Source organism: Gobio gobio (genome assembly GCF_949357685.1).
Source record: "Gobio gobio genome assembly, chromosome: 7".
Taxonomy (NCBI): domain Eukaryota; kingdom Metazoa; phylum Chordata; class Actinopteri; order Cypriniformes; family Gobionidae; genus Gobio; species Gobio gobio.
In genome coordinates, this window is record NC_137103.1 from 23,838,012 (window position 1) to 23,861,735 (window position 23,724).

Consider the following 23,724-nt stretch of genomic DNA (forward strand, 5'->3'; position numbering starts at 1 on the left):
TTTTTGGGGGGGGAATATATTTCAGGGCTCAATGCCAGTTTGACCAGTGGTTCAATTTTTTACTTCCCCTACCAGAATTTTCACTGGACCGCCCCACCGCAAAAAAAGTAATAAATAAAATAAAATGGGTCTAGTTATTGTTTTTGATCCATATATCCTTAATAAATAAGGTTAAGGTTATGACTGTAAAAACTATTTGCCTAACTCATATACATTTTAAATATTGTTAGAGACAGTCAGTAACAAAATAAGAACAAATAATCAAATTTCGAGCAGCAGAACAGACATACAAATTAAATAAACAATTATTTTTCAGGTCTAAACTTCACTGAACAAAATGCAACACTTTTTTGTTTTTGCCCCCATTTTTCTTGAGCTGAACTCCATAGATCGAAGACAGTAGATGTACACAAAAGGCCTATTTCTCTTCTTGTTTACAAATCTGTCAAAATCTGTGTTAGTGAGCACGTCTCCTTTGCCAAGATAATCCATCCACTTCACAGGTGTGGCATATCAAGATGCTGATTAGACCGCATGATTATTGCATTATTATTGCATGATTATTATGTGCCTTAGGCTGGCCACAATAAAAGGCCACTCTAAAATGTGCCGTTTCTATGCGAAGGAGATTTGCTGCACTGCGTGAGGCAAATGGTGGTATAATGTATAGCAATTGTGTTGCTTTAACTCATTTTAATCAAGCAAAAATAATTTTGACTCGGTGAGTAGTAATTTCTTTGCTTCCACCAAAATAGACTGTAAATCTAGAAAGGAAAACTTTGAAAGTTAACATTTGCTTTAAATATTTTGATTGATATAGGGCCCCACCCTAATAGTCGACTAAACGTTACTTTTGACTAAATTTTAATCAGTCGGTTAGACGCAGAAAAAAAGAAACTCCACAGGACTTGGCGAAGTCGCGCAGTTACAGATTGCTAAAATGGCTGGTCCATGCAGTAAAATGCCGGGTAGAAAATACAAAGTGTGGGAAAATTTCAAGAGGGAAAAAAATTTTTTTTTTGTTGTTGTCTAAATAAAGGGCTAGTAGGATTGTAAAATGAGTTGATGTGATTTATAATTGATTAAATTACTTATTTAATAATCAAATATAATGACTAATACATTGTGTCACCAACGCCGCCTCAGATGAGTGCTAGTCAGAATGTGTAACTCCTGCTGTGGATGTGCTCTTCCTGGAGCAATGCGCTGAAACAGCAAATAAAGCAAATTAATTCACAAAACTTTGTTACAATATTGTTCTCTTTATAATGTTATGTAACATGACAGTCCCAATCATAGTTATTATTAGTCAAGCATTGCTGTTTGAGCAGTGTGCGCGGAAGCTGAAAATTATTTTAATACCACGTTAATTCTTAACCAAATGCATCCTATATGAGATAAATCAGATGAATATGGGCCTACACAAAATAAACACAATATTACAACTTACATTTGCACAAAACAAAAGGCTGTGAATGCACACACATTCTAGTCATTAAGAGCCTTTTAAAATGGGCCCAAAATAACTCCAGCGCGCTCGCTTCATTTCCTTGTGTCTGCTTTAAGTGATTTGCGGTTGAGCACGATTGATTTTTTTATTTTTTATTGATTCAATTATTATTGACAATTAATCGATCTATTCATTCATTAACATCCCTATTTGAAAAATCTTAATAGTTGGCCACTTTGCATGGCCACTAATTGGCGTGAAATGGCTTTATTGCAAGCACAAGACACGGAGATCACGCCTCTTGTGCTGTAGAAAATACAGGTCAGACTCCCCAGACCAATGTTTAATCTTAAAAGATTGAGCTTGGTCTGGTGATTTAGCCAGACAATTAGTTAATACTCAGCCAAGACTGTCTAGACAACTGCAACCACTTACACATATTACATAGTCTTAAGTTTGAAATCACTAGAGTGCCCAAAACCAGGATGTAGAAATTCAGAAAGATGAATTTGGGTCATGTGGAATGCTACTTTGAGAAATTACTGTTCCAGGGTTTTTTTTTTTATCCCTAAAGAGGCCCCAGGACTCAGAGTTGTTCAGAAAGTGAGTGACCTTGACAAACCAGTCTACCGCTGCTACCCACCTGCCCCAAAACACAATTTTCATGCCTACTAGTACTGACAGGCAGCACTAAAAATAATTTAGCCACTGCAACTGTAAGGAGTTGACCAGATGTAACTGGGCATGTGTTGAAGTCTGTATTATTTTATTTCCTATTCACTTAAGCTCTTTCTTTTCATTTCTGAAAGTGCCAGTTCCCCTACACTTTTCTCAACAGGAATTGATTTATAAGACCAAATTGCATTTCAAAAGATCCAAACGGACATAGTGCTGTATGTGTGTCTCAAGCCGGGAACACGCTACACAACTGTTATGGTGTGGGGTTGTTTTTCATGGGCTGGGCTTGGCCCCTTAGTTCCAGTCAAAGGAACTCTTAATGCTTCAGCATACCAAGTCATTTTGGACAACTTCATGCTGCCAACTTTGTGGGAACAGTTTGGGGATGGTCCCTTCCTGTTCCAACATGACTGTGCACAAAGCAAGGTCCATAAAGGTCCATGGGTGTGGAGGAACTTGACTGGCCTGCACAGAGTCCTGACCTCTACCCGAAAGAACACCTTTGGGGTGAATTAGAGCGGAGACTGTGAGCCAGGCCTTCTCGTCCAACATCAGTGCCTGACCTCACAAATGCGCTTCTAGAAGAATGGTCAAAAATTCCCATAAACATACAGGGAGTGCAGAATTATTAGGCACGTTGATTTTCTGATCATATTTTTTTTCCAGGCACATTTGACCAATTCCAAACCACAGTAATCCTAATAACTACTATTGATTTAGTATTTAATAATGTATAAGTGATATATAATTGTTCATGAAGGCTGGAAATGAAAAACACCTTATATTCAGGTGTGCAGAATTATTAGGCATGTTTTCTTTTACAGATAAAATGAACCAAAAAAGAGATTTAACTCAGACTGAAAAGTCAAAAAGTATTAAATGCCCATGAGAAGGATGCAATACTAGACATTGCAGTTAAGGCATGACCATTGGACAGTGAAATGCTCGTTGGGTCAGCAGGGTCAGACAAAAACAGGTGGTGAAGAAAAGACACCTGTTAACTGCAAAAGAATTAAGAATTAAGGTGAAGAATTAAGGGTGAAACCATCAGGAACCCTTTAGTCTCCAGCACCACCATTTTCCAAAGCTGCAATCTACCTGGAGTCTCCAGAAGTGCAAGGTGTCAGGATCTCAGAGACTTCAGTTAGGTAAAGAATCCTAAAAAATGACCCCCACTAGATAAGAATCACAAGCTGAAGTGTTGTAAAATACATGAAGAAGGTTTTTTTATAGGCTTTATGGACAGATAGGTTGAGAGTGACTCTTGAAGGACCAGCACCACATCCTCTAGTACCACTGTTTGAAGAATTCATCTTCCAGAATCTGGCAGTACGTTTTGGGAGTTCATTTTTAGTCCATCTCTGCAAAACGGACTTCAGGATGGACTAAAATGAACTCCCAAAACGTACTGCCAGATTCTGGAAGATGAATTCTTCAAACAGTGGAGCTAGAGGATGTGGTGCTGGTCCTTCAAGAGTCATTCTCAACCTATAAAACCTATAAAGCCTATAAAAAAAACTTCTTCATGTATTTTACAACACTTCAGCTTATGATTCTTATTTAGTGGGGGTCATTTTTTAGGATTCTTTACCTAACTGAAGTCTCTGAGATCCTGACACCTTGCACTTCTGGAGACTCCAGGTAGGTTGCAGCTCTGGAAAATGGTGGCGCTGGAGACTAAAGGGTTCCTGATGGTTTCACCCTTAATTCTTCACCTTAATTCTTAATTATTTTGCGGTTAACAGGTGTCTTTTCTCCGCCACATGTTTTTGTCTGACCCTGCTGACCCAACGAGCATTTCACTGTCCAATGGTCACGCCTTAACTGCAATGTCTAGTATTGCATTAGTATTGCATCCTTCTCATGGGCATTTAATAATTTTTGACTTTTCAGTCTGAGTTAAATCTCTTTTTTGGCTCAATTTATCTGTAAAAGAAAACATGCCTAATAATTCTGCACACCTGAATATAAGGTGTTTTTCATTTCCAGCCTTCATGAACAATTATATATCACTTATACATTATTAAATACTAAATTAATAGTAGTTATTAGGATTACTGTGGTTTGGAATTGGTCAAATGTGCCTGGAAAAAAAATATGATCAGAAAATCAACGTGCCTAATAATTCTGCACTCCCTGTATTCCTAAACCTTCTGGAAAGCCTTCCCAGAAGAGTTGAAGCTGTTATAGCTGCAAAGAGGTGGGCCAACTCCATATAAAACCCTACGAATTAAGAATGGGATGTCATCAATGTGCATGTAAAGGTAGGCGTCTCAAAACCTTTGGCAATATAGTGTATTTGTGACTGACACCGGTAACTATGCTGTGGAGATGCATTCCCTGTCAAGCACCATTTATCCGGATTTTCGTTAATATTTTTGTAATATGTATTTTATTTTGTTCTAACTGGTAACTCTGGAACCGGAATAAAAAAATCAATTTAGCTCAAAATGAACCAATTCGTTTTTAATCCCTGTTTTGAGAATAACAAATAGCCCACATTATTGCTTGAATATAGATTAAAAAAATAAAAAATAAAACAGCACTAGATGTAATTAACTAAATCAATCTGGAAATACGTAGCCTAATGAAATGTTCACACAGGCAATATCAGAAAAAGAAAATTGGAAAGAGAAACATAATACTTTATTGAAGACACATTGCTGTTACATCAACATGCATTTATCATTCTTAGTCAATCACCATAAGATTGTCTACCTTTACCATGAACCTAAAATTTGGGTTAAATTATATTTTCTGCCATTCTCTTCCTCCTCGATTGCGATGGCCCTGGTTCGACACCCTCCCCCCCCTCAAATGGACTGTGTGATTTAGATTGTTTCTCTTCATATATGTGTTGCCATTGCATCAGGTGGCACACAGCAAGCTGGCCATGCACAAAACAGCCTGCTGTAAATCACGCGACACCAAGGAATTTGCGGTGACAGCAGCAAGGCCACTGGTAAAGAACTGACCAGATTGGGACCACAGGGATTTGCATAATTACCTCTCTAACTCTCCTCTGAAGAGCAGGTTTTCTGTTCACACCATAGACTGTAAAAAATATGGACGTTGTGTTCGTGACGTCACTCGTAGGTGGGCAAAGAGGCGGGACTGGAGCTGAGGTGACGTGATGACTAACAGACAGCTGACAAACGGCAACCCACCTGTCACTCAAAATGGCCATGCCCTTAATTATCCAGAACTTTAAGGCTCAATATAATTTAAACTAATGAGTTATACAAAAATTCACCCCCCTCACAGTTGTCATGAAGGGCAATATTAGCTGTATAGACCAAAACCACATTTTGTACCAGGCTGTAAACATGTTTTATTCTGCTGTAAAGTTGGCCATTTTAACATAGGGATTATGCTCCCTTTTGGAGCCTGTCTCTAGCGGCCAGTCAATGAATTGCAGTTTCAATCTCTTCCGTATTGGCTTCAATAGAAACTGAGTTACTTGGGCAGATGTTTACATTATTAATGTAATAATAATTAATTTATTTATTGAGGTTGGACCTTACATACCCAAGTCAGATTCATCTTTTCTCTTAATTTTTCATGCCAACATGTGTTGCTTTCCTATAACACTTCAAACTGTGAGATCATGTATAGAGAGACGCTTTCATGGATCACAAGTGAGTGTTTTCGCTGTAAGAAATCTGCGTGGCATTTTCAGATCCCCTTGATGTTACCGATCATCTTATATTAATGTTAAAAGTGCAACATTCATATATATTTTCGATGCTGAGTGCAAATGCAAACGGCTGTGCATTTATTTGTGCATTTAAATTGTAGGGTGTATTTGTGTAATGTACTGTGAGCTTACAAACCCATGTTAAATATATTTGTTCACTTTGATGCTTTTAACTCAATGAGAGCAAAAAAAAAAAAAACCTGAATCAGAATAGTTGTGTTGCCGGTCTCCCCTCTTCCCCCTCCACTTCGCAGATTATTATTTTTCAAAACTGTGGTGAGAACTAAACTGTGCTAAAATAGGGGGATTTATGACCTTTTAAACAAACATTTACACTTGCATGTTCTCTCTGCTTTAAATTCAATTCACATTTATTTGTATAGCACTTTTCACAATACATATCGTTTCAAAGCAGCTTTACATAAAATGCATGTGCCTACATTACAATTTAGAGTGATCTGTTATTAGAGGTGGCTGTGTCCAAGTAATGTATTTCAGAAATGTACATATGCAAATCACAGTTAGCTAACAATGTATAATTTAAGGTAGAAACAATGAGCTCATTGAAGTAATTTGTGGACATAATGATTACAATATATGAAAAATTTTGCATTGGTGCATGTTGATTTCATCAGAGTTGGTGTCATCTGAACTGAAGTCCTCGCAGGAATTGGTTCATCTGAAGTCTTTGTAAGAGGCTGGAACCAAACTGGAGCTGACGTACTGTCTAGTTACCTTGTGATGGGCATCCCGAGATAAAACGGATGGAAACAAATGGAAAATGGAAAATTAATTAGCGTAGTCACTGTTCATAACATTGAGCAAACTCAGCAAAGATAATTGTGCATTTGATCTGGAGTACAAGGTTAGGATTTGCATTATGTGAATGCTTGATTAATGAGATGTGGCTTTAATCTAGATTTAAACTGAGCCTCCAACATTATCAGGAAGGCTATTCCAGAGTTTAGGAACCAAATACAGAATTGTTCTCCCTCCTTTAGTGGACTTGGATATTTTGTGATCTTAAAAAGCATGATGGATTGTAGGGCGATAGAAGGTCGGTTAAATACACACAGCAGCTGAACCATTTAGGGCCTTATAGGTCAGTAGCATGAGATGATACAACAGGTGTTCTATGATCAGGTTTTCTTGATCTGGTAAGAACTTTAGCAGCTGAATTTTGGACTTATTTTGGTTTATTGAGGTTGCAGCAGGACAATCAGCTAGTAATGCATTACCGTAATCTAGTCTAGAGGTCATAAATTCACGAACCTGCTTTTCTGCATCAGAAATAGATAGCAGGTTGCATAGCTTAGCAATGTTTCTGAGGTGGAAGAAGGCTTTTTTTATGTAACAATATGAACTATTCGAAAGACAAGTTTCTGTCTAAAATAACACCCAGGTCTTTTACTGTAGACGATGAAGTAAAAGTACATCCTTCTAAATGCAAATTGTATTCTAAGAGATTCTATGTACAGGTAAATGTTGACTGTATTTTGATAACATATCCAACGTCAAAGAACTAGCGGCGTCGAAAGCTGACTGTGTTGTCGCTTCTCGGCCAAAAAGCTGCTCTTGAACACACCAAAAGGGCTAACTAGCATGTGCGTTCTGCTCCTGCGTGTACGTGAATATCTGTATCAGCAGATATCAATAGTCTATTTTCGTCATTGAAAAAGGGAAACCAAAACTAGGATTGCATATATGGCGCTTGCTTACCATTTTGAATATCAATCACGCTGATCAATTTTTTAATTCCAGTTATGTTATTATGAAAATATTAGTGCATTCGAATGCTCAGGCAAGATGACCTCAAATTTGTCCGTCTGTACCGTATTGACTTTGCTCTCTTTCATCAATTTCTCATTTATTCTCGTTTGCTAAGCTGAACAGCCAATCAGAGTTCCCTCTCTCACCAATGACCCGACACCAATTCAACTTGCTGAATTGGCCCAAAAAAACGACGTCCAACTAGTGCCTATGGTGTACACAGAAAAACTAAGCCTATGGTACACACAGAAAAACTAAGCCGACCGATGCCCAACATAGCCCGATCACTGACTTGGCTTGGTGTGTCCCGGCCTTAACTGCTTTACTGTGTATTTATTAGTTATGTTGTAATGGATATGACTGTAAAACTGTTTATTGAGAATCAATGTTAAAGGTTTGGTACTGATGTTTCATGTCTTCTTCTTTTAGCTGTCTGGGGAACCTACGCAAATATGAGGTAATTATGATTTCTCTTAGTTGTTCTTTTATTTGCACGCTCAGTCTGTAAATGTTGGGAAAACTAGATGTCATGTCAGATTACCAGTAGTTCTGCTCAGATGGGCTCTTCAGAGTTGTTATCATTAGAAGACCTTGATCACATTACACTTATGGCTGTCACAATATCACAATTTCTGTGGGCCAAAAAGAATCATGGTATAAATAATCTTTAATAATCTATAGAAATTTGGAAAAAATAAATAATGCTATCCGTCTCTATCTCACCTCTTTTTTGTTATGTCTTTATTACCGAATACACTGGCGGGATATCTTTTTTCAGGTGCAGCTCACTTTCACCTGTCAGCTCATCCGACATGATTTTGTGTGATAGGTACACACACTGGCCCTCATTTATCAATCTTGCGTAGAAACGGGCGTATATGTTGGCGTAAGATTATGCTTACACTCCTCTCACCGCCTGATTTATGAAGCTGTGCGCACCTCTGAAATCCAGGCGTACGCAAAACCTGCCCTTGATAAATGCCGTGCTGAAAACGATCGTCATTAGAATAACACGCCCCTATATATTCAAGTCTCATGCCTCCCCCACGCCCTCATTTTACGCCATGGACACTCGGAAGACGGCAATGAAGCGAAACTTCTCTGACGTGGAGATCGAGACCATCACCAGGGAAGTGGAAAAAAAAAAATTGTTTTATTTGGGAGTTTAAAGAGTGGGATTAAAGGCGCCCACAAAAAGGTGTACGGTGGAAATCCAGTTTAAATAGCTTTTTGGATGAGAAATTACCTATCACAATTCATTATTTTACAGCACATGTTTTGAAATGATATGCATTTAATTTCGTATCACATCACATGTATTCGGGTGTACAATAGTGATGATGATGTGATGTGGAGTACCATTCATTCACATTAATATAATTGCATGACAATTTGTTAGATTCTTATTATTATTATGATTTGTATTATTAATGACGCTTATTGTTATTTAGAAGAAGAATTTCGTTATTATTATTATTTATTTTATTATTATTTAAAAGAAGAAGAATGTAATTTTTATTATTTTGTCAGTCTGAATTATGTTCAGTTCCAGTCCGTGCGCAGCTAACCGGGCCTAACCAACGTCAGGTAAAGCGCACAGGCTCGCAACTGGAGGAATATCAAATGCTTTGGTAAAGTCACACAAATTAAACATTGAAGTCCATGTTGCACAAAAATAAACACTTAAATTTATAATTACTTCCCTATTCGCACGGGATGTGGGGAGCTCTGGTGATTTGTAATAATTGCAGAGAATGTCTGTGATCTTAATCCCGTGCAAATCGGCCATGTCTGTAATATGTAAAGTAAAAATTCCCCCGCAAATGACCTACCATATTTCGCCGGACACCGAGGTCCTGTGATAATATTAGTCCTGTGCGAATCGGCATCTATTTGGCCGGGATTAGGCGGATCGTATATAATTTTTGCAAGGTTTTTGTGTCCTGTGCGCATTTCTATCTTTATCTTTCACGAAGAATGGAGCTAGGCTGCATATAATGCGCACCGTTATGACTTCCCGTGCGGCCGCGCGGATTATAGACTACTACTTTCACTTTAGAATGAGCACAATTTGGGAGTAGCCTAATTGAATGGTGTGTTTAATATTATTCTTAATGAAAAACACAAAAACAGAACAGTACAATGACAACTCGCTTAAATGGGCACTTTTACATTAGCTTTGAAACTGAATCTTCCGTCGTATATTGTTATTATACGAAATTATTTGTAGGCCTATTACTAAAACAATCAAAATGATATCGATACGACTGTTTATAATTTCATACAGCTATATAACGAAAAAACATTTTCAAGTAGGCCTAACATCATATCCGGGAGATAAGTCAGTAAATTCGAGTAAAATCACAGTTTATCTCGTGCGAATGCGCCACGCAAAATTCAGATGTGGGGGAGTAATTTCTAAATCACACGAGGTCCCCAGATAATACTTATCCCGTGCGAATAGGGCTTTATTTGTTGTTGTTGTTGTTGTTGTTGTTGTTGTTGTTACAGTGGGTCATAATATAGCATATCTTTGTCAGTGCGTTTTGTGGTGTTAGGAATTGTTTTTCTGCGCATTTTCGCACTAACTCAAAACGTGCGTACACCACCTCCTGAGCTGGTGTAGGATTTGAGCGTGCGGTACGCCAACGTCCATATTGATAAATCTCAAAGTCACCGTGGTTTTGGGTGTACGCCAGGTGTACGCTGGAAAATTGGTGTACGCAAGATTGATAAATGAGGGCCACTGTGTCTTCTTTTTCTATTTTCTGATGGCTGGCAACAAAGTGCCAAGGAGCAATTCCACCACATACTATATGTCAACCAGACAACATCTGTGTTAACCAGACTGATGTTGGATTATTAAGGATATTATCATATGTGTAGTATAAACATGATATTAATCTTTTTTTTATATCATGGTTATCATTAATACTTAATGAAGCAGCATTAGATATTGCGACACCCCTAGATGCGATGGATTGATTGTGCTGGAAAGTTGGTAGTATTCTGCAGAATAGGTTTAAATAAAATATGTAAAATGTATAGACCCCTTAAAATATTAGTTCAGTCATTTCCAGGGTTTCAGACCAATGATATTTAATGGAACAACCACTTTCCTAATTTTTCTTATTGAATATCTTATCTCTATATGTGTTAACGCACTACACTACAAATTCATCACAAATAACTGATGTGTGTATTGTTGGTGACTGGTGTTTGAAACTTTGTCACGTTCTGTGGGGATCGATACTGAGTGGCCCTTGTCTTTCAGTATCCCCATGTATCTTAAGCCCCTTGTGAAGGATCACTGCACTGTGCATTAATCAGAATCAGAGATCAGACCTGCTCAATGGGCTGTGATTTGAAACCAAAGAGAGAGATTGATAGAAAACATGCGTTATTATAGATCAACTTCCACCATAAGGTACTGTTGACTCTGAGTGTCTTCATCATGTGTCCAGAGTGAGCTGAGGGGAGTGTATTGTGTGCTTCAGTAAGCTCTGCTGTGCAAGTGTGGATGTTTGTGTATCTGTCTGGCTGCGATAAAACCTTCTGTTGTTGTATCCCACAGGTCTATACAGGAACATGGAGAAATGAAGATTGAACAGAGGATAGATGAGGTTTGTTAGCACAAGCTGTTCATGTTTATTTTTATTACATGGTGGTTTATTTTTACAATTGTTTGTTTTAGTTCAGCTTTTCAAATATACAACCCCAAATCAGAAAAAGTTGGGACAGTATGGAAAACGCAAAAAAAAAAGAGAAATTCTAAATTTACTTTGACTTGTATTTCATTGCAGACAATATGAACACAAAATATTTCATGTTTTGTCTGGTCAACTTCATGTCATTTGTAAATATGCATCCTTTCCTGTCATTCAGACCTGCAACACATTTAAAAAAAAGTTGGGACAGTAAAGCATTTACCACTTTGTAATGTCGCCATTCCTTTTCACAATACTTAAAAGACGTTTAGGGACTGAAGACACCAAGTGATGAAGTGTTTCAGGTGTAATTTTGTCCCATTCTTCCTGCAAACAAGTCTTAAGGTGGGCAACAGTACGGGGTCTTCGTTGTCGCATTTTGCCCTTCAAAATGCGCCACACATTCTCTATTGGAGACAGGTCGGGACTGCAGGCAGGCCAGTCAAGTACCCGTACCCTCTTCCTCCGCAGCCAGGACTTTGTAATGTGTGCAGAATGTGGTTTTGCATTGTCTTGTTGAAATATGCATGGACGTCCCTGGAAAAGATGTCTTCTTGAAGGCAGCATATTATGCTCCAAAATCTCTGTACTTTTCAGCATTAATGGTCCCTTCACAGAAGTGCAAGTTACCTTTGCCAAGGGCACTGACACAACCCCATACCATGACACACCCTGGCTTTTGGACTTGTTGCTGGTAACAGTCTGGATGATCCTTTTCTTCTTTGGTCCGGAGCACACGGCGTCCATTCCTCCCAAAAAATACCTGAAATACTGATTCATCTGACCACAGTACACATTTCCACTGTGTGATGGTCCATCCCAGATGCCTCCGAGCCCAGAGAAGTCGACGGCGCTTCTGGACACTGTTAACATAGGGCTTCCTTTTGGCACAGTTTTAACTGGCATTTGTGGATGTAACTACCTATTGTGGTACTTGACAAAGGTTTGCCAAAGTAGTCCTGAGCCCATGTGGTGATATCGCTTATAGATGAATGACGATTCTTGATGCAGTGCCGCCTGAGGGATCGGAGATCACGGTTGTTCAGCTTAGGCTTGCGCCCTTGTCCTTTACACACTGAAATTCCTCCAGATTCCTTGAATCTTTTAATTATGTTATGCACTGTTGAATGTGAAATATCCAAATCTCTTCCTATCTTTCTTTGAGGAACATTGTTTTTAAACATTTCAATAATTTTCTCACGTATTTGTTGGCAAACTGGCTATCCTCTGCCCATCTTTGCTCCTAAAGGATTAGACCTTTCTTGGATGCTGCTTTTGTACCAAATCATAATTACAATCACCTGTTGACATCACCTGTTTCAAATCACATCATTATTTAACCATTTTACCTCATTATTAGCCCTAAATTGCTCCTGTCCCAACTTTTTTTGAAATGTGTTGCAGGTCTAAATGACAGGAAAGGATGCATATTTACAAATGAAATGAAGTTGACCAGACAAAACATGAAATATTTTGTTCATATTGTCTGCAATGAAATACAAGTTTTTTTGTGTTTTTTTTTTTTGCGTTTTCCATACTGTCCCAACTTTTTCTGATTTGGGGTTGTATATTTTGTTATTAACACCTCAGTTTCACTGGAAAGCATATATATAAACCTAACAGCTGTTATCCACACATCAAGCTCTCTGGAAACATTATGGAGCTACCCAAGAGCGCAATATAATCAGGATTTTAATTACTCATGACTTTGATAGCAATTAAGTTTCCTAGTCGGGGGGCATGTAACAAGCAGTGCTGATCTTATGTTATGCTGTTATGCCCTGCTTGAAACCTAAACACTTTTTCTCTGCTTGTGATGCTGTCCTGACTACATCTGTGACGTTTCCCAGTCTTTGTTATTTGAAAAGAGTCAATTTCAGTAATTTTTGTCCATTATGTTATTGCTGTTTTGTATAGTGGGTAATGGGCAAAGGCTGGAATACACATACACAACTTTTAGAATCTGAACAAATTTTAAACACTAGGCATCATACACTTGCTGACTTTGTAAGTGGTTCCAGAGAAAAACTGGGCATCACACACTACCAGACTTTCAAGTTCCGAACACAAGAAACCACAAATGCAGGAACATGTACCTCATTGCTAGGAGATGCATTACAAATGAAAACGATATGTGTTCTAAAATTGTCTCAAAATGTTTTAGATAATCCAAGTGGATGGAATCAAAGCCATTACACTGCGCATTTTTCTGTGAAACCTGTCAATTCCAAACCTTAAAGACTGACTCTGACTTTCGTCTACTCACATTGCCTCTGCTATAATGCAAATCGGGCAAAAATCGGGTCAAAAGTTGTCTAGTGTATTCCAGCCTTAATGGGATAGTTCACCCAAAAATGTATATTATCCCATAATATTAATATTTACATCTTATGTGTATATAACTTTCTTCTTTCAGCCAGACACAGAGTTATACACAGTTATATTAAAATATATTGTTCATGCTTTAAAATGGGAATGAGAAGAGTAGAGTTTTTGAAGTTACAAAAAGCGCATCCATCCATCCATCCATCATAAAAGTAATCCATACTGCTCCAGGGGGTTAATAAAGGCCTTCTGAAGTGAAGAGTTGCGTCTTTGTAAGAAAAATAGAACTTTATAAACTATAATCATTGCAGTGGAAGAGTGAACTCTAACTCGATGTAGGATATAGAGGTAGCGTAAGCTTGGGTGAGAGTACACTCTCCCGGTTCAAACAAATAGGGCTGGGCAACAAATTCAAGCTCCTTCGGCATTTCACTTTAAAAATTCTCGTTTTAGACTTCTAATTTGTGACCGGTGTTTTGTTTTGCTCTATCCTCTGCGCTTCTGCATTCGTCAATACGTCATCCACCACAACTAGACTTGTGTACGGCCGCTACACACAAAAGGTTTGGTTTTCATTAAAATGCTCAACCTTTTTTTTTTCACCAAGCCCTCTTATTCCAACCACCTGTCAGTGCATACTGTATCAACTTTTAACTATCCAATTATTTCCAGATTAATCAAATCTAGTCTGTAAGGTTAGTTGTTCAGGGAAGCAGGAGGTGGGAACTGGCAAACGTTTAAACATACTTTTAATATAACAAAAAATAAACAAACACAAAACAAAAGGAAAGCAGCAGCCCCTCACAGACAACTGCCGCGCACAGATAAACATAACATAAATAGACCAGGCCTGGTCCTCTCTCGTCCTTCACTGTCGTCACACCTCCTTTTATCCGTGAGAAACTCGAAGCCGGTGCGGCACGCTGGTGAAACTAATTAACACTCCCGCCACCAGTCTTGCACTGTTACCACGGCTCTCAGTCTTGTCCTGCTTGCCACATACCCCCATTGCCCCTCGCAGGCCAGGGGGTACCCTCGAGACTGCACTCTGGGTGGGCCAGTCACGGCGGCCACACCACCTGGGGGTAAATACAGATGAGGCGAGAGAAAAGTAGACCGAAAAATGATCGGTGGACGGCCCTCTGACTCCTCCGCTGCCTGGTGGATGGCGACGGCTCTTCTGGGCAGCCGGCAGGAGTCCCCCTTTCACTGACCCCCCCCTTCATGATGGATGGCAGCAGGCTCCGGCCTCAGCAAATGGCTGACTCTTCTGCTCCCGCTCGGGAGGCAGCCGCCCCTCCAGAATCCAGGCGGCTGGCAGCAAGTTAGTCCGTTCCGCCGGCAACTCACTCCAGCCCACCGCCTCGAGCGTCAATGGTGGCAGACTCTGCTCAGTCATGCTCGATGGCCCCGTGGATTCCCCACAGCGGCGAGGGATCTATGACGGCTCCTTCCCGGGCTTTGACAACATAATTTTTTCCCCCTTGAATATTCTCGTTATCTCAATAATACAATATGAACAACTCTTCATGTTGCTTTTAAAATTAAACGCGTAACTCACCCTGTACTGTGGTGCTATAGACATGAATAGACTTCATACCTCAAATTAAGCGGCTTGTTGAGGTGAGGTAACCTGTTATGTTTATTAGCAATCAGATGTACCATTTTCACCTGATGGATGACAAAACGACTCCACACCCCCACCAGAAGCCTTCGTTCAGCTAAGGAGCGAAGGCTTGTAGTACCATCACAGAGAGGCAAAAAATCCCTTTCCAGAACATTTTCATTCAAAGTTCCCAGCTGGTGGAACAATCTTCCCACCGCCATCCGAAACGCTGATTCGTTGACAACATTCAAAAGTCAACTAAAAACTCATCTCTTCCATGAGCACTTAACCTCTTAAAAAAAAAAAAATTCCTTTCCTCTTTCTCCTCCTCTTTCCCTCCCTACTCTAGCCTGTGCTACACTGGGAAATGTACACAGACTAAGTATTTCAGGCACTTGTTGCACTCACTCGACAAATCGCTTATTGTACCCCCAAGTTGTAAGTCGCTTTGGATGAAAGCGTCTGCTAAATGCATAAATATAAATGTAAAACGGGTGAAAATAATGCATTGGCCTAAATTGAAGAGAACTGACCTGTATCTAGCAACCAGAATATTATAGAGACTTGGGCTTGTAAGAAACCACTCAGAACACCCTAGGAACCACATTACAGTTGCAATCTTTTGAAGACAACTCTGTGTAGATTGCTACATCCTTAGTTTGTCATATTTATTATTTCCATGCTGCATGTTAGAGAAAGTGTGTGAAGCTGAAAGAAACCCATTTAGTTTGACTTAAGCTAGTTTGTTTACACGTACATTTGCATTAAAAGTCAGTGCTATAACTGTGATCTCTATCGTGACATTATAAATCCCAAATGTCTGCTTATCACCTGCAAAAGCTCATTAGAAACTGATTTTCTCCTATCTCTGTGACCTTAAGGTTCAAAGTGTGTCAACACCTACTGAGGCTTGTTCGTCAGCATCTGCGATAGCTTTTAGAAACGATGACATTTATTCGCCTGTCTGACGTTTGATATTTTATTTTTAAAAAGTGTTACAGTTTGGAAATGTTCTTTAAAACAGATCTTAAATCTTGCTGTTCTGAGGCAAACGTCTGATGTTTCAACTTGTCATTCGGAATGTTAATGAAGTTAGGATTACTTATTGAACTTGACTAATTATTAGAAATAGTGCTTAAATTGATTAAAACTATCAGATAAATTACTTGATATGCTTGCTAATTGGTTAAATTGATCACGGTTAATTACATGTATCAGCAACACATTGTAAAGGCTGTAGTCAGGCCTGCATCTAAAGATTAATATTCTGTTAACTTTTTATTTTCCTTCAACAAAGGTCATTTTAATTTTGTACGGCTACTCTCAGATTCATTTTTAAATCAGTTTGAGGGTTGACAGTGCTTTTCAGTGAGATTTCTGCCATTTTATCTGTACTGTTTTCCTTAGAAGGCTTTAAATGTCCCAGCCTCACCTGGGTAATTTAACACAGTCCTCTCACTCTGAATAAATCTCTCTCTCTCTCTCTCATCACCTCTTTTCCTGTTCTCTTTGTTTTCTCATGTATCGTTTCTTTGCCTTTCCTTTCCTAACAGGCAGTGGCACCTCTCAGGGAGAAGATACGGGAACTTGAGCTTAGGTATGTTTTTTTCATCTGAACTAACTTCAAGTCTCGCCGTGCTGCGTATCACACAGTGGTAGTTTACACATAATACAACACAATCAAAACACATTGAGATTTCAGTACATTTCTATTTTCGTACTTAACTTGTATACCTGCTAATTTTGAATGTGGCCACACTTCATGGATGTATTGTGCAATAGTGAGAAAAGTTGAATAGGGTAGAAATTAGCATATTTCACACCTTTTTAATTACGAAGGGAAAAAATGCACAGTAAGTTTGCCTTGTAAAGTGGCATGTGTCATCAAATGAATGGAGGAAGAGACAGAAGCTTGAGCACAATGTGCATCAAGCCTTAATTGGAATGGCAGGATGGGGTCAAAATTGCACCTTGATATTTTCTCAGTCCTCAGTTTTTTTGTGATGAGGTGTGACGTCTCTGTGAGAGTGTCTGTCTTTTTCTCTTCACTTTGTTGCATCTCAGCCAGACCTAAAGGAGATTACTTGAGGCTGTTTGATTGGCCCTGGGCCTCGACTAAACACAGCACTGACATAATCTAAGAGTATATTACCCGTGTTAGAAGATTCATCAAACAGGCACAAGTGTCATTACAGCAGTGGGAGATGAATCTTCTTTTCCAATCAGTTTGGCCAAAGTAACAAAAAGTTTTTGGATAGACTTTTGTGTAATGGGGTTCCACCAGCATTATCAACATGTGCTGTGGTCCTGAAATGCAATTTGTGCTGCTACTGTGCAAAAACAACATGTGGGAGAAAGGACATGATTTTCTTTACCAAGTAAGGCAGTGAAAACTTTATATCCCTACTTTTTTTTTTCATTCTTGCATCTCCAGAATGGGTGTGTTTTGGAGTTTATTTCTGGTTTCTAAGCTACAATCTTAAAAATCAAGGTTCCAAAAGGTTTTCTCAGTGATGCCGTTAAGAACCATTTTGGGTTCTCCAAAGAATCTTCCGGTGAACAGTTCTTGAAAGAACCATTTTGTAATGCCCCTTTTTACAAGATGTAAAATATGTCTCTGATGTCCCCAGAGTGTGTATTTTAAGGTTTTGCTCAAAATACACCACAGATAATTTTTTATATCATGTTAAAATTGTCAGTTTTTGAGGGTGAGCAAAAATGTGCTAGAAGAGGGCGGAGCTTCAAGAGCTCATGTTAGCAGCTCTGATTACCTCACGCAGACACACACTGAAAATGTCTGAAACTGTTCAGCCTTTTATGTTCAAACCGGAGTCAGACAATGATGGAGAGACTAAAGAAGAAATGACAACATGTAGAATGAGACAGGATGTTTCTGAATGGTTAGTTTGGTGAATTTATGTAGCTGATGTGGAGTTAACTATCTTCAAGTCATTTATTAGCATATTCTGTCATGATAATCTATAAATCGCTAGTGTGTGAACTGTTGTAAGATGCCTTCAGAGCCAGAGAATATATGCTGTGTGAAGATAGAACCGGTATAGTTTAGTTTGATGTTGTTTTTATGACATGCTATTGCATTTGTGTTACGTACTGTATTGCAATAAATGTGAAAAGACGGATGCGACAGCTTGAGCAGACTCCTAAATGTGCTCAACTACAACAACTCTTTCTCTTCTCAACATGGTCCTTGTTGCGTGTTCCCAGGGGCAGGGTTTATGTCAATTTTAGGGTTTGTGATGTCACTAATCCATGAAGAAGCTCATTGTAGTCCCTACCAGCTGTTTGTTGTAGTCCTTAGAGCGATTTATTTAAAAGTAAATATCTCCCTTTGCTTTGAACTTTGAGCGTAACTTTTGTTGTTCATGCTCAAACAGCAACATTACACACTACTTAAAATTAAAAAAGTGAAATCATAATTAAGGACCCCCTTTAGAGTATAGAGAGTGGACCTGGGTTTTCTACGTGGAAGTGATGCTCGCTCGAATATAACACATAGCACTTATGAATATAATGCATCTCCACATGCAAGACACAAGTATAGGAACAGCAACACAAGCTACAAACATGAAATCAGGTTTACAGAATGAAGAAAATTAAATCTTATCTTATTAAGAAAAAAGCTTATTTTATTCATGCATATTTGCAGAAAGGCATTGGTACAGGTTTTTCTGATGGTTGAATTGAATTGAATTGAAAACGCACTGTAAGGCTTCACTGCAAGTGCATACAATAAAAAATAAAACCAACAGCCTGAGATCAGAGTTATCTCTATTGGACCGTGTTCTCTTTGGGACCAGTGAGCCAATTGAAATTATAAGTGATGACGATATCAGTAAAGTCAGGGGATTAGGAGAGTAACTACAAATCCACTTGTCAGTATTAAATATCTCGGTGTCTGAGCCGAGAAACTCAAGAATAATTGGATGAGAGAATCACAAGCACAGAGTCATCCATCCCCCTGAATTCTTGAGTTGTTATTGAGTTTCTGCACACTGACAATTGAATTTGTACTGGAATCTGTTGAAAGAGTAGCAAGGAGAATGGAATGTTTAAATGTGAATATTTTTCATCAACATTGATTTTTTTTTGTGTGTTTTGTTATGCTTTTGTGTGTGACTGTTTAGTGTGATGTTGACATAACATAAGATAAATACTAAATAGTCTTGAGTCTTGCTTATTTAAGGTTTTCGGTAACACTTTACAATAAGGTTCATTAGTTAACTACATTAGTTAACATGAACTAATAATGAACTGCACTTTTAAAGCATCTATTTATCTTTGTTAATTTCAACATTTACTAATGCATTATTCAAATCTTATTAACATTAATAAATGCACTGTGAACTAACATGAACAAACCATGAACAGCTGTATTGTTATTAACTAACGTTATCAAAGATTAACTAACGCTGAACAGAGGGGTTGTTTGTGGTTAGTTCATGTTAACTAATACAACCTTGTTGTAAAGTGTAACCAGGTTTTCTTTTATTTTACAGTTTTACCCAGAAGTACCCACCTGTGAAATTCTTATCCGAGAAGGACCGAAAGAGGATTTTGGTGAGATGTTTTTTTCAGTCTTCTTCAGTGTACAGAACTGCTTCTTCAATAATATATAATAATGTTTTATTTATATAGCACCTATATAAGGTCGCTGTACAAGAAAATAACACATACATTGCATCAAACATAAGCATCAATATAGTACATAGATATACACATACAAATATACAGTAACTAAACCACAGAACACTAAACAGAGGAGGGTTGGAAATACTGTAAGAAAAGATACATTTTAGTTGAGATTTGTCTGGCACTGAATGATCTACCATCCATTTTTGAAAGACAAAAAGTCAGATGACCGGAAAGAGCGAGGAGGAGATTAATAGTGCAGAAGTTCAGATAAATAATGGGGAGCAAGTCCATGAAGACTTTTAAAAGTTAACAATAGAATTTTATATTGAATGCGGACAGAAACAGGTAGCCAATGTAGATTATAGAGCAAAGGGGTAATGTGATCAGATTTCTTGATTGATGACTCTGGCAGCAGAATTTTGTACATATTGTAGTCTAGTGATTTTTTTTTTTTATAGGGCACCTCAATAAGAAGTTAATTACAATAGTTGAGCCGAGAGGTTATCAAAGCATTAATTAAACTTTCAGTGTCTTTAGTGCTGAGAGCAGGTCGCAGTTGGGCAATATTACGAAGGTGGTAGAATGCAGTCTTGGTAATAGAACTTTTGAAATTGAAATGTAAGCGATGAGTCAAATGTTACACCCAGATTTTTAACAGTGTGAGATAGAATTAATGTGGCCCCATCAATAGACTCCATTCAGACTTTTTTTAGAAGGGATGGTAGACCAAAAACAATAACCTCAGTTTTATCATTATTCAATTTAAGGACGTTTCTATGTACCGGTAACCAGATTTTAATGTCAGCAATACAGGTATTCAATAAGTCCAGGGTGAAGGGCAGAGACGGAGCGGGCGGATTATGTAAATTTGCAAGTCATCAGCATAACAGTGATAACTGAGACCATGACTATGGATATATGACCAAGAGGTAACCGATAAATATTGAACAAAAGTGGTCCAAGAACAGAGCTTTGAGGAACACCCTGAGAGAGAGAACACGGAGAAGATTTGAAGTTATGAATAGATATAAAAAATTGTCTATCAGTGAGATATGATAGAAACCAAGATAAAGCATTACCAATATGTCTGTCTGTCTGTCTGTAAGATATACTTGGCATCCCTTGCACCTTACTAAATTACACGTGTTCATCATAGTTTATTGACATTTCGTTGTTCATTTTCTACTCTTTGACAGATCGTTGGCATTTTTCTTCCTCCGATTGAAATGTTATTAAATAAAATCCCCTGCGTTTATAAGGTCAGATTGAAGCATGACCATTTTGGCAGCTGTGAAATAACTAGAGTTATTTCAGAGGGAGCTTTTCAATAGGCTGTGTTGCACCCAGATAATTGAGAGTGGAAGTATGTAGAAGTGTTGAGGAAACGAGAAACAGCAGGGAGTAGTTATTCGTCTGATTACTCCCTGTGCTGATTTAGTCCCATGTTGTTATTTAATCCCATCTGATTGCACCTTATTAAAATGTTTCCCATATTTAAGTAAATAAAACGTCAAGTATGACTCTATATGCGTCAATAATTTTGGCTTATGAAATGATATACAGTCTTTCCTCTGGTAGATCACCGGTGGGGCAGGATTTGTGGGTTCCCACCTAACTGATAAGCTGATGATGGATGGTCATGAGGTGACTGTTGTGGATAATTTCTTCACTGGCCGCAAGCGCAATGTGGAGCACTGGATTGGCCATGAGAACTTTGAGCTGATCAACCATGACGTGGTGGAGCCTCTCTATATTGAAGGTGAGCGCATCCACTAATTGCTTTTAATGCTTTATTCTTCATGTAGTGAAACAATTTAAATGTAAACTAAACACACATTAATAGCAGTGAGTTTGGAGAACATTATAGCTTTCCCTTGTTAGATCATGCCGACATCTTTCCAACTACACAACAAAATGTTAAATAGAATCTCCACACCATTAATATTGTATCCAGTTACTTACCAGACCCCATTAGAATGTATCAATTTTGTCTGATATCTAAAATCAGTTAATAAAACTCTTAAAGGATTAGTTCACCCAAAAATGAAAATTATGCCATGATTGATTCACCCTCATGCCATCCTAGGTGTGTGACTTTCTTCTTTCAGCCAAACACAAAAATACAGTGTTACAACTTCTGACACAATGGCGTCCTGTGCACACATGACCTCTTAACTGAAAAATACAATTGAAGGTTGTATATGCTAAACCACTTTTATTTTCTGGCAGACTTTTACTTCTGTTTGGGAGTCTGTGGCAACCCATATAACCATTATGTTAACATATGTTCGTAATAGTAATATGCTATCAAGGAATTTGTGCACAAGTAGAAATCACACTGAATAGTGTTTAATAAAGCCAGTCATATTACTGTGACATAAAGGTCAATTAGTAAATAGTCTGTCAGCAGTCACTTTAGATGTATTCTCAGCCTCTGACAGCATGCCCATGGACTGTCTCATACGTGTCTGCCTGCTTCAGTGTGTTAGGGTGAACAGGATTTTTTCAGCCTATCAAAATTGTGTTTACAATTAAACAGGCTCTTACAATAGCCAAATTTCCACTGTCGTGCTAAAAGCGAGCATGCTGGTGGCCAGTCACCTTTTCACTGTCACTTCCTGGGGCCTGATCGGGCTTTTTGGCCCACCGAAGTGGCGGAGCCAGGATACCAGAAACCAGTCTGTGGTGGCTCAGAAATGTTTGTTATTCAAACTTAAAAAATGTGTTTGACTATAAGGTGCTTGACTGTTTTAGTGCCTACAACAATATTGAATACATTGTACTTAATTGTAATTGAGGTAGTGGTGGAATCGATCAAGTTATACTGGGTGAATTTGACTTTTTTTCTAGACTTCAAGAATCGGTTTCAAAAACTTGCAACTGAAAAACTAAGGCTGCATTTACATTGCAGGTCTTGATGCACAATTCCAATTTGGTGACTATATCCGCTTGCATCATCTTTTAAAAGCAACCCGTATCCGATATTTGCATTTACACTATACACTGGCAAAACAGCCCAAGACATTCTGACCCGGAAAAGGAAGTAAACGGCGCGATATGCAATGGACACAGACGAAATGATTACACTGTACAGTGTCTTCGCCCCAAAGGCTTAAAAGACACGAAACCTCCGACGTCATTCACCTCGTCACTTTTTCAATGACGTGCGACTCTCATTTACTGGGGAATATCCGATTTGACCGCTTACATGGCAGACGCAACTGCACGTATCCGAATCATATCGGATTTATTACCACATATGAGTGAGGCCTGAATCTGATCTGAGGATATCGGAATTCATGCGTTGTTTTCCTGCTTACACGTTCACATGCCATATCCGATCTTTGCCACATGAGAGGGACAAGTCGAGATTGGGTCACTTGAACCATGCAGTGTAAATGGGGCCTATGTGTTTAAAATTCAGTTAACAAATATGTTTCTTTTGAATCCCCATGTGCAAGAATGTGAATATGAGGTGGCACATAAAACAGAATGTAAAATCTGTAATGGTATACACAATTATACTCTGTCAACTAACGCAAAATGGTGGCTGTTTTCGAGTTAAATTACAGATAAAAAATACATGTTCGTATTTTCACCAAACAAAATAAAAAAATAATTTATATATTTTGCTGTAGTGTGTCAGTAAGAAAAATCTCTTTACATTACATTTCCAAATGTTCTTTTTCCATTAATTGTAATAATCCAGTGAGATTTTTGAATGCACAAGGATTCTGACAACAGCCGGTATGCTCCACATGGAGATCTGATCTCACCATCATCAAGTCCATCGTTTAATACATGAAGGACATGGAAGAAAAAAAACAGAGACGGACTA

The 23,724-nt window shown here is 38.4% G+C and overlaps 1 protein-coding gene across 2 annotated transcripts in view; it reads left to right on the forward strand.

Moving 5' to 3' along the window:
• The window catches only part of uxs1 (UDP-glucuronate decarboxylase 1), a 111,501-nt gene that overhangs the window by 28,155 nt on the left and 59,622 nt on the right, over positions 1-23,724 (forward strand). The window contains exons 2-6 of one of the 2 annotated variants that reach the window (XM_079821026.1): positions 8,025-8,052; positions 11,170-11,218; positions 16,787-16,830; positions 19,751-19,811; positions 21,465-21,645. In XM_079821026.1, the coding sequence (XP_079677152.1) occupies positions 8,025-8,052; positions 11,170-11,218; positions 16,787-16,830; positions 19,751-19,811; positions 21,465-21,645 (363 nt within the window). The remainder of the gene's footprint in view (positions 1-8,024; positions 8,053-11,169; positions 11,219-16,786; positions 16,831-19,750; positions 19,812-21,464; positions 21,646-23,724) is intronic. The other variant, XM_079821027.1, reaches the window with a different exon arrangement.